The following is a 12182-nucleotide window of genomic DNA, read 5'->3' on the forward strand; positions in this document are numbered from 1 at the left end:
GATGCAATGGTAAGCCTAATTTTTAATTCTAGAAATTTATCTAATCTTGTACTTAATGTCCGAATTAGAGCATGCAAATAGTCCGAACATAACTATGGAATGCACAACTAATACGTCCGAACATAATAACGACATGATCAGGTGCTGAACAGATCAGAAACTGATCAGTTCAGCAGCTGATCTGCTGCTGCTGATTTGCAGCTGAACTGATCAGATTCTGATCTGTTCAGCAGCTGATCTGCTGCTGCGGATCTGCAGCTGAACATATCAGAATCTTCATTTCATTCATACTTTGGTCTGTGGATGTGACAATGTGTATGTGTGTGTGTAATACAGTGTGTAACCAACCTTGTAACTATTTTGATTGGATTGTTAAAGTTGCATTAAATTTTATATTGATTATCCATTCAAGTCTAAGATGTTGTGTTCTATTGTTCTTTGTATTGATTGGATTAGTGCAAATCAGTACAACATCTAAGTATGACCAAGTAATTCGCGAGTTTAATGAACGTGCAAAGCGTTTATTTTATACATATATGATGCAGAATGTGTTTGAGGTGCACACGGGTGGACGAGTGATGCACGGTAGAAAATCAAACAACAGGATCCTTCCCATATGAATTATGGTTTGTTTAGTTGGAGTATTCAAGCATTATGTACCGAGCTGTAATCAAATTTAACTGGTCTAAGTTGTTATAAACTGGTCTACACTCGGTAGTTTTATGTCTGTAATCAAATTTCCAGGAAGACATGTTCAGCTGCAGATCAGCAACAGCAGATCAGCTGCTGAACAGATCAGAATCTGATCATTTCAGCTGCAAATCAGCACCAGCAGATCAACAGCTGAACAGATCAGAATCTGATCTGTTCCGCTGCAGATCAGCAACAGCAGATCAGCAGCTGAACAGGTCAGTTTCTGATATGTTCAGCTGTTGATCATATGTCTTGCGCTCGGGAATTTATGCTTGGGACTATACATGTTAACTAACATTTCCATGTTTATTTGTTTGTGTAGAATCAATTCCATATTGAACCTTCCCAAGCTAAGAAGGACGTTTTTGAATCTAATCTACGTATGAGATTCAAAAATTTCAAAGCCAAGTTGGTGAGTGGCTGGATTTCTAAGACGAGAGAGATAAGTAAGGCAGAGAAAGGTGAAAATGAAGGAGAAAATGAAGGAGAAAATGATGGTGAAAATAAAGGTGAAAAAGAAGGTGAAAAAGCGCCACCGATAAAGCTCCATTTTGACATTTGGAAGCACATCACACCAGAGGAATGGGAGGCTTTTGTTGCACAAAAAACAACTCCAGATGCAGTGGTAAATTTTCAAACAATCTACCTACGTACTTTATAAATTTATTGTTTACATTTTGCATTGAAGTTGACATGTATACTTTGTAGGCAAAGCGCCAAAAGTGTTCAAATTATGCAAAGAAGAAAAAACATACTCATCGGCTAGGTCCCGAGACTTATGAAGAAAAGAGGAAGAGATGGAAAGAAAAAGGATTATACCCCAACGGTGGCAACACCCGTGCCAATGATTGGTGGTGTTCGATGCATAGTCTCGACAAAAATGGGAAATATGTAATTGTTAATCCCGAAACAAAAGAGGCTTGTGATAAACTAGTAAGTAAATGGAGTGATTTTCAATAATTTGAATTAATATATATATATATATATATATATATATATATATATATATATATATATATATATATATATATATATATATATATATATATATATATATATATATATATATATTATACATTTTGTCTACCTTTGGTATTAATATAACAATCACTTTCTATATTGTTTTCATAAAATAGGTTGAATATCAACAAGCATGTGCCGAAGGCAAGGTTTCTTCAGTTTTAAACAAGGATCCCTTGTACATGATGGTTGAACGTTCTTATCTAAATTTTGGAGTTTTAATTCATTCAATAACGTGATGGCTAAATTTTTACTTATTGCATATCCTGATGGTTGAATGTTAGGAGGAGACGCCTTGCGAACTACTACACCCGGGACAATCAAATGGTGATAAATTGTATGTGGTGGCCGATGCGAATGCACAACCACAAAGTGACCGACCACTAGTCCACTTCAAGCAAGTCCCGAGTGGTTATTATGCGGTCAGCCCATACAATGTTCATGAAGACTATTTGGATTGGATACTTCCGGTGCCCAACAATTTCCTCCATACTTTGGCCGATGCCTCCGGTTCTTATGTACTATGGCCATTTGCATGGGTGAAGTTTTCGGACGAAGTGTTTTGTGTTTCTAATTCCACACCTTTCTATTTTGCATAACATTTCCTATATGTTTCAATAAACAAGTTTTTTCATAATCTCTTGGTTTTTGTAAATTAACCTTGCAGATCATCAAGAAACTAAAAGCGCCACCAATGAAAGCTAAACCAAAGAAACCACCAACTCAAGCTAGAAAAGATGGTCAACGATCAATGGGGCAAAAGGAAGTTCACAAGGCAAGAGTCAAGATTCCAAACTTAAATCATCGAAAGGTCCAGTTTCTCATGCAAATTTACTTGTGGAATTAGATGTTTTTGACTCTCTTAGTAAGCCGTGCAAATGGTTGCATATTCTTGTTAGTGAGTTACCGGGTGATAATGCTATTGGAGTTCAGATGGACATGTCATTATTCCACTTTTTCGAGCATGGCATAGCATGAGTAACTAAAGACGATATATGTGAATTCCTCAAAGGTGATATGCTTAATATTTCAATGATACAAGTCTTCATGAGGTAATTAATATAGTTAGTTATGGTAATGTATTTATTAAGGTAAATGGTTTGCCAAGTTTCGATTATTCTTATGTTTGCTTGTTCTTTAGGTCTCTTCAGTTCGATGATTTTAGTTCGGATAGTCATATTGGGTGGTTGGATCCACAATAAATAAGTGGTGCTAGTTGCATGAACAATCGAGCCGAAGTCAGTCAATATCTCGATGACGGTATCCGTCAATGCACAAAAGCGAAAAACAAGTTCATATTAGCCCCGTACTTTGAAGAGTATGCCTTTGCTTTAATATCTTTATTGTCCTACATTAGTGTCGATTATAATGATATTTTGTGATTGTTGTGGCATATTATGGATTATTAAACCACTCTTTTGTGATTATAGCCTCCATTGGATGCTCCTTGTGATATGTGTTTCAAGCCACACAATTTATCAATTTGATTCTTGTCGTCGAGATCCATTACGATCCGTGTTGGTCAAGTCACTATTGAATAAGTACATTCCGTATTTAGTTTTTTTTTGTACATATCAAATAAAACTTGCAATCATATTTTACATTCAAGCATTTAATGTTAATTAACTTCCAATGAATTGTGGAATTGCAGAGTGTTGATGAAAATGAATGTCAAAAAAAGCGCACTTCCTCAATGGAAATCAGTTAAGGTAAATAATAACTTGTTCACTACTTATTGTACGGCCAAAACAATTACATTTCCTATTATCTAATTTATGTTGTCTTTAATCTAGTGCGCCCAACAAGAGGGTGGGGTCGAGTGTGGCTATTACTTGATGAAATTCATGCATGACATATTCAAAACTTGCAAGGAAGTTCAAGATCTGGAAAAGGTACATAAAATAGCTTATTTATGATGTATTATTAGGCTAGAAATTAGTTAAAAAAACTATTCGCCTATAATTGGCATGAACCGTCGAAAATGCCATTTTGGACCAAATATGACCTATATAGACCCAAATGACCCATAGACGTTCATAAATATCATGAAATGAGTCTTATAATCATATAATTAATCATATGAATAATGAAAAACATTTAGAATATCGAAATAGGTTCGTTTGTTGGTAGTTGGGATCGAAAATGCCATTTTTGGCCATAAATGACCTATATCGTCCCAAATGAGCCTTATGTGTGCATAAAGAACTTGAAATGAGTCTTATAAAAATATAACTAATCATATGACTCATGAAAAAGATTTAGAAAGTGTCCTTAGGTTGTTGGGATCGAAAATGCCATTTTTAGCCAAAAATGACCTATATCGACCCAAATGACCCATAGACGTTCATAAATATCATGAAATGAGTCTTATAATCATATAACTAATCATATGAATAATGTAAAACGTTTAGAATATCGAAATAGGTTCGTTTGTTGGTAGTTGGGATCGAAAATGCCATTTTTGGCAATAAATTACCTATATCGACCCAAATGACCCTTAGGCGTGCATAACGAAGTTCAAATGAGTCTTATAATAATATAATTAATCATAAGAATCATGAAAAACATTTAGAATATGGATATAGGTTTGTTTGTTGGTAATTGGGATCGAAAATGCCATTTTTGACCATAAATGACCTATATCGACCCAAATGAACCATAGACGTGCATAACGAACTTGAAATGAGTCTTATAATCATATAACTAATCATATGAATCATCAAAAACGTTTAGAATATGGAAATAGGTTCGTTTGTTGGTAGTTGGGATCGAAAATGCCATTTTTGGCCATAAATTACCTATATCGACCCAAATGACCCTTAGGCATGCATAACGAAGTTGAAATGATTCTTATAATAATATAATTAATCATAAGAATCATGAAAAACATTTAGAATATGGATATAGGTTTGTTTGTTGGGAATTGGGATCGAAAATGCCATTTTTGACCATAAATGACCTAACACGACCCAAATGAACCATAGACGTGGATAACGAAGTTGAAATGAGTCTTATAATCATATAACTAATCACATGAATCATGAAAAACATTTAGAATATGGAAATAGGTTCGTTTGTTGGTAGTTGGGTTCAAAAATGTCATTTTTGTCCAATATAATTGTTTTCGCAACCAATCTAATTTTTGTTTTCGCATATGAAACTTAATTTAATTTATTAGTTTGCATGTACGGTGTTCTTTTAAAGGTATTCAAAACTCCAAGGGAGGAGCCCTTTACCAAAAAGGAGTTGGATGAAGTTCGAGACAAGTGGGCTATTTACTTCAACGATTGTGAACTACCCTCAGTGTAATAAATAGAGCAGACTTGTAGTTATTCGTGACTCTTACATTATTTTGTTATTTATCGATTTAATTAATTACATTTGAATTAATTCGGTAATATTATTGGAAATTTGAAATTTATATCATTTTTGAGAATGTCAAGCTGATGTTTGATGAAACAAAAATTATATTGCAAAATCAGAAATTATATTGCAGAATATTAGGAATTATATTGCAGATTTTTTTTTTTTTAAAAAAAAGAAAAACTCAAAAGTAGCCCTTGTTTGCAACAAGAGCAACTTATGTGCAGCTTATAAGGTGCCCTTGTTTGCAACAAGGGCACCTTATGTGCAGCTTATAAGGTGCCCTTGTTGCAACAAGGGCACCTTATAAGTTTCACATAAGGTGCCCTTTTTGCGACAAGGGCACCTTATAAGTTTCACATAAGGTGCCCTTGTTGCAAACAAGGGAACCTTATAAGATTATAAGTTGCCCTTGTTAAGGGCAACTTTTGATAATTTTACAAAAGTGACCCCCCCATTGGTGGCACTTACGAAGGGCAACTTATACGCCACTTTTAAGAGCAACTTATCAAGTTTTTTCCTCTAGTGTATTGAAGGAAGCGTTACAATTTATGGTACAAGTAGGCCTTGCGCTGCTTATTTCTGGGCATAACCTCCGTTTTCGGTTTTTATTTTTTTTGCAACGTGCGCTACAATTTTCTAGCTTTACTATGCAGTACGCTGGAATTTTGTATCGCAGCCAAGGAATGCGCTGAAAGTTTCTGGCGCGTTCTCCAGGGCTGCAGAATATATAATTTCATTTATTCGATTTGCAACCTTTTATTCGTTTTTTGACATTTTTAAGCGTTTTTGTTGACTTTAGTATTGTTGTTGACCCTAAACTACGTGTCTGGCTAGCTAGCTTCACATAACATATAAAATTTCTACACAAAACTAACAATAAGCATGGATTCATATACGGATGCGCATTTAGCTTTATGCTGAGTCTCTAAAGTATGATAGATCGGGTGTCAAAATTGTACCAAACCTATCGTCATTTCCCCAACATGCTCCGGTCGAAGTAGCCGGGTTCATGAACAAATTTTATCAAGGCCTATCCGGTGTATGTTGGAGTGGCATGTACCGAGAACGGACCTAGGAGATAAACGATTTGATTTGGGTGGATGTTCTACATTGAGAAAGTGTCAAGTGGACAACATCCGAAGCGCGTGCAACCCCCGGGCTGATAGGTGTCCTTATTCCCAACTTCCGAGATGTAACATGCCAAGGAAGCCAAGATTGTTATGCGGTTCTGTCGCAATCGTTCGTCACATTCAAAACTTCAGGTCGTCTCAATTTAATAGGGAAGTAAATGCGGCCTAGCGTTCGGTTTCTGCCATACAGCTTCATCACCGACGCACTATTTGCACAAGTACTTCAAAATTGTCCCCAGGAAAGTTGCCACTATGAGGGGTTCGAAAAATAGGACGAGCGTACACTTCCAAAGAAAATGGCTCAAACGACTTTCCCCTCGGGATGTGGCAATCATATTAAGTAAAATTGGAACTAACCGTGGGCGTTAGCCTTTTTTTTACTAGTCTTTAGGAGTCGCCATTCAGTTTTACAACTATCATTATATGCCCGACAAAACCCGGTTATCGTGATATGCCCGAAGGGCGAGCATATTTGATCACAACGGCCATAGGTTCCCTTGTGATCCCTGTTATGAAGATCGGTCAACGTGCATCCAGCGGATTAGAGATTGAGAGTTCGAAAGACGTTTACTAATACGAGGAGTGCCCAACATTAGCCCACACGGCGGTCCTTACTATTTCAGTGTGGTGACGAAAGGGCCTATGGACATGTACAATACATATTAATTGAAATACAATTCAATACACTTTTCCTATCACTTAAAAGTGAGATCTCGAAATCATAAACCTTATATTATATCCTAGTTGGTGCGATCTAAGGCGGATCCTAACGTACATTGGACTTTCTACGGAGGGACGACATTTGACGTTCTAACTTGTTCTTGTTCGGTTCGGGAGCATCTAGGGAAGGCACGCATCACAATGTGTGTTCACTAAATTATGCTAAATGATTATGTGAATTTAATATGGATTCTAGCATTTATGGTTTTTCCGCATGACATTGGATTGTTCATAACCTAACAGAATGCAACTCCTATCCTTTCCTCATGGATTAATCGTAATGCGAGACAATCACTTTGAAAATCTATCTTATGCGGTTACAATTCTGGGTAGCAGTTAAGCAGGGTAGTTACTATAAATTACAGTTACTAAAAATGGAAATATGGGTTTTAGGATCGCGTCAGTCAGTCACAGATCGTTCGTCGCATACGTAGGAAAGCGTAAACAAGCAGTGTTTGGTTTCATCATCGAACATACCGCTTCGGGCCTAGGGACAAATGTAGGCATCTACAGCGCGCCATCTTTTAGTATTGGCCTCTCTTGCCAGATTTATCTCAGACGCTATCCTACCTGGTGCTTTCAATGATGCTAAATAATAAGATATCGCGACTTCTTGGCTTCCTCTTATATTTGTCGGCCATTCCAGATTTGAACTATATATCAATGCCAAGTGGTATGTTGACACTATTGCCTGTGCATCGTGTATGAGAGGCTTCCCAATAATCAAATTATATGCTGCCGGCACTTTTCTTATCAAGAAATCCACCATAAGGTCTCGGGCCTAGGACTTTTCTCCAATTCTCATCTGTAACGGATTACTTCCCTCCGGATACACCGTTTCACCAGAAAACCCAATTACTGGGTAATTCACTCTTACCAACTCTTCCTCTAAAATGTGTAAATGTTTGAATGCCTCCCAAAATATGATATTGTTGAACTACCTCGATCTATTAGCACTGGGTTTACATCATAGTTTGTAATTTCTAAGGTTAAGACCAGCGGGTCATCATGTGGGAATATTATACTATTGGTTTTTTTTTTGTATTTTGTTTCCCTGTGGGTTTTGAGATTTTGAATTTCAAAGGCATTTAATCTTAGAAACCGAACGGGTGAGATTCGGGCACGGAAAAAAACCGCTTATTTGACAAGCTTTCCAAGTACATTCGAATACAAGATAAGGATCATTTTCATGGAATACTTATCATGACACTAAGTCGTTTGAATCATGCATTTAGAACATTGTATTTGCTACTTGTATGTGGTCACTTTGCTTTAAAGTTAATTAAGGGAACCTAAGGCCGGTTTGTCCAAAATTATCTTTGTTAAGCGTGATGTAACCTTTTGTATGTTATTGAATTTAGCATGTGAGGTGATGAAAGCAATAAACATGTGAAACATCATCACAAGAAATGAAGGAATTATTGAAATGCTACAAAACCACATCACCTTAAAAAAGGTGAGTAAAGCGTGCGTAATTAAAATTGCAAAAATAAAGGTGCGGTATTGAAAATGCGTTATTGAAATGCGATATTGAAATTGCGGTATTGAAAGTGCGATATCGAAATGAAGATATTGAAATGACATTATTGAAATGAGGGTATTAAAATTGTATTATTGTACTTGAGATCCGAACGCCAAAAACTACTTAATAATAAGTGTGCCCGACACAGATTCAATTCTCTAGAAAATCTCAACTTTAGATGAGTTGCTCATCACAAAGCATCCTTGACTTTGATTATTGAAATAGAACTTGAATATAAACATGAATATTGAACTTGAATATTGAAATTAAGAGACTTGGTTCTTAAAGATTAGACCTTTTAATGTAAAAAAGGCCTCACCTTTAATATGCTCCATAACTTGAAATCGATTCTAGTTAAAGGAGGAGTTGATCTCACTTAAACATCATTGAATATTGAAAATAGAACTTGTATTTGAACATAGAAAGTTGAATATTCATGTGGTCTAGTTTGGAAAAGGGTTTGCACTTTTCCAAACATCCTTGAACTTTGAAAAGATTTGTATTTTGTAAAATTGTATGGTGATTGTTGTAAAAGACAAACTTTTCAAGTATGAAATCTCATCACTTTACTAATCATTTTCGAAAATAAAGCTTGAATCTTGCATATTGATATTGAAAATGTGCTTAGAAAATCATTTGGGAAGAGTTTCAAGAGTGAAAACCTCCCCAAAGATGGCACTTTTGGATATGCTTCCTAGTTGGTCATGAGCATGAACTCAAATGAAAACATCATTGCAATTGTATATTGGATTTAGAAATGTAGAAAAGTAGAAAACATCATAATGATTTGATTAGGGATTAGTATTTACCTATTTAGGATTAGGTTAGTTTTCCGATTAGTGCTCCCAATTGGTTAGATATTTTAGGAATCGAAATGGAAATTGTAGATTTAGAAGCTTGAATTTTGTAATTGAGTTTGAGAGGAAAATTTGATATTACGATGTTGTATTAAAATCTGCCTCCCCATTTTGTGTGGAAATGAGGGTTTATATAGGATATTAGGAGGCTAAACGCCAAGACACGTCAGCGCCCGGCGCAACACAAGCACCAGGCAGATGTGACGTGTCCCAGGTTCGTCCAAAAAAGTACGATGACGCCGTCCTTTGAGTTTGTCTCGTAGTTTTGCTTGGAGGTTAAGGCTTGGGTTTGCTGAAAAAAACACTCCTTTCCGAATTTCGTATTTCGCATTTTGTACTCGGTTTTACGGGTCAGGGCCCGGCATGCTCGGTTTTATGGGTCGGCGCCCGATTTTGAATTGGTTAGTGTCATTTCGACTGGAAACGACCTTGTAAAACCAATGGAGAGGTCCATTGGGTGAGATTGTGTTTGGATTTTAATTTGATTTTTGGAAATTTAATTTTGTACCGAGTTCCGAAATGGGAACGGGCTCGGGAATTGGACTTTGGATTTTTGATTTTGGAATATACCTTAGGAATTGGGACTTCCACACGGAGTTGCACCAACCACCTAGCAAGGATAATAGTCTCTTCATCATCCCATTAGGGGAGACACAAATTAGGTGTCTACAGAAGCCCCCACTTTGACTGGGCGTTCGGTTGGGAAAGCGAAAGTCAAAGTTTTTGAATAGGTACGGAGAATGATCAAGATGCTCTGCAATCAAGACCATTCTTTGTATGCCGGTACCTGCATAAGACAAGCGTTAGAAAATGGATTGAGTCTACCTCTGTGCGGCTTGACGACTCTAATCTTTGTATTTGTATTTCTTTCCCTCTCTTGGCTTAGAAAGGAGCTTGGCATCAAAATTTTTGAATCTTGAATTTCGAAATTCGAATTTTGAATTTTGAAGTTTGAATTTTGAGTACTCGTAGTTAATCCGCTGGGGTTTAGTACTTGCTTCGAATGTCGTCTAAGGCTCGAGCTGTTGGGAATATATTCACTGGGGAAAGGAGCTTTTTATTGGCTCCTGAGTTTTGAAAATTTTTGTTGACTTTCCCGGAGCTTGGGTCCGCTGGGAGCAGAATGCTTAAACCCGCATATTTTTCAGACTTCGTATGCTTGAGATATTAATCTGTTGATGCCGGTAGAACAGATGTATACCAGTATTTATCGAAATGTAGTATGATTTGACATTTGATGCTAGGTGCAGAAAACTGTAGCAGCAAAGTACGCATCATCATCATGGATGACCGCGCCTAAATTCTCCGTGCATGGATCAGGGCCAGCGCCCAGCGCAGGGCTTGAGTATATAAGCCCCCGTCGTGCTCTTGCATGAGCACATTCATTTGTTTCTTGTTTTTGTCTCAAAGTTCAATTGCTCTGTCCCTTTGGTTTCGTTGCTCTTGTCTTGCCTCTTCCTTTGTCCATGTAAGTATTTCAAGTTTTGCTTTATAAAATTACCTTAGGATTGCATGTAGGGTAGATTTTTGTACTTGAAATGTTCTTGTACTTGTTGATGTTCTACTTGTATAGTAGTAGGCTTCTTGTATCATGTATGAAGAAAATTTTTTGGTAGTCATCTTGAACTTAAACTGTTGCAACTTTGTAGGCTTTGAAATTGAACTTTTGCATTTTGAATTTTGTACTTGAAATTGAACTTTTGCATTTTGAATTTTGAATGTGTAGAAAATGACTTCACTGGTGACCTTGGTGGGTCTTGTGAAAGAATAGGCTTCTATTTCCTATTCGTTGGTGTAGAACTTGAATACCTGCTTCGGCATAGATAGCCTAGGAGTTGGTGTAGAACTTGAATACCTGCTTCGGCATTTATAGCCTAGGCATTGGTGTAGAACTTGTATACTCCCTTAAAATAGAAGTCCTTGGCTAAACCTGTATGGCAACTGGGGATTTTCAGACTATTGAATTTTATACGGGCTAGTATAAGATATCCCCCAGACTTGGATGTTGAATTTTATACTTTGAATGCTTTAGTATGCCTTGTCACACTCGGAGGAAGCATGCCGAATGCTCGAGTAGTCGAACAGCCATGGAAGATGCTTCGGACAATGAAGCTGCTGAGGTAGAGCCCTATCTGTTGGGATGATTCCGAGGGGAAGACTTGTTTTTGATGGTCAAGGCTGGCGGCCCACGGGTCTCGTATTCCACCCAAGATACCACTTATCTCAGCGGGCACGCGCTGGCTTTGTAGGCCTCGTATTCTGCTTTTGAACTTGCTACTTGAATTTGTATAGGTATGTATTGATCTGCCACTTTTTGTAGACTGGTAGGTAAGGGATTTGAGTGTTCTGGTCTTTGGAGGAGCTCTGGACTGTCTTTCTGACCATTTTTGACGTTGAGGAGACCCGACTGATTTGGGATCAGACTGGTTTTGGTCCTTTCTGGGAGGTGACGAGAGGCTTTAGAGGACTGGTGGGCGTCAAAGCCCGGACACAAGCCCTGCTGGAGTTGTGGTGGGACACCACTTATACATTCCATATGAGCTGGGGGGAGATCACCATCACTCCCTACGAGTTTTCTATTATTATTGGCCTCCCGTTTTCTGAGAGGCATGTTGTTTTTGGTACTGCCTTGAAATGAAGTTCTGATGGCGTCAGGGACTTAGTCGACCCAGTGGTTGATTTGATCACTAATAGTGATTCCTCTGCATAAGTGGAGGTGATTATGGCGGGGCTTCGCCTAGCTGGTATGACAGCGGAGCAGAGGGTTCGACTCTTGCTTTTGGCCCTTGTAGGTCGAGTAGTTGCCCCTAGAAGGAATAGCCGTGTGTTGTTGCGCTTTCTGGGGTCTTTGAGAGACTTGCGTGTTGTTTCGGG

General features: G+C 37.6%; 1 protein-coding gene across 1 annotated transcript; it reads left to right on the plus strand.

Annotated features, from left to right (window-relative positions):
* Positions 1-2928: 2928 nt before the first annotated feature.
* LOC130459147 (uncharacterized) lies at positions 2929-11452 on the plus strand. The gene is made up of 6 exons (XM_056833025.1): positions 2929-3031; positions 3144-3254; positions 3365-3422; positions 3507-3605; positions 10553-10575; positions 11341-11452. The coding sequence occupies exons 1-6, from the start codon at positions 2934-2936 to the stop codon at positions 11450-11452; spliced, it is 501 nt and encodes a 166-aa protein (XP_056689003.1). The 5' UTR covers positions 2929-2933.
* Positions 11453-12182: the final 730 nt, after the last annotated feature.

This window comes from Spinacia oleracea, chromosome 1 (genome assembly GCF_020520425.1).
Source record: "Spinacia oleracea cultivar Varoflay chromosome 1, BTI_SOV_V1, whole genome shotgun sequence".
NCBI lineage: Eukaryota > Viridiplantae > Streptophyta > Magnoliopsida > Caryophyllales > Amaranthaceae > Spinacia > Spinacia oleracea.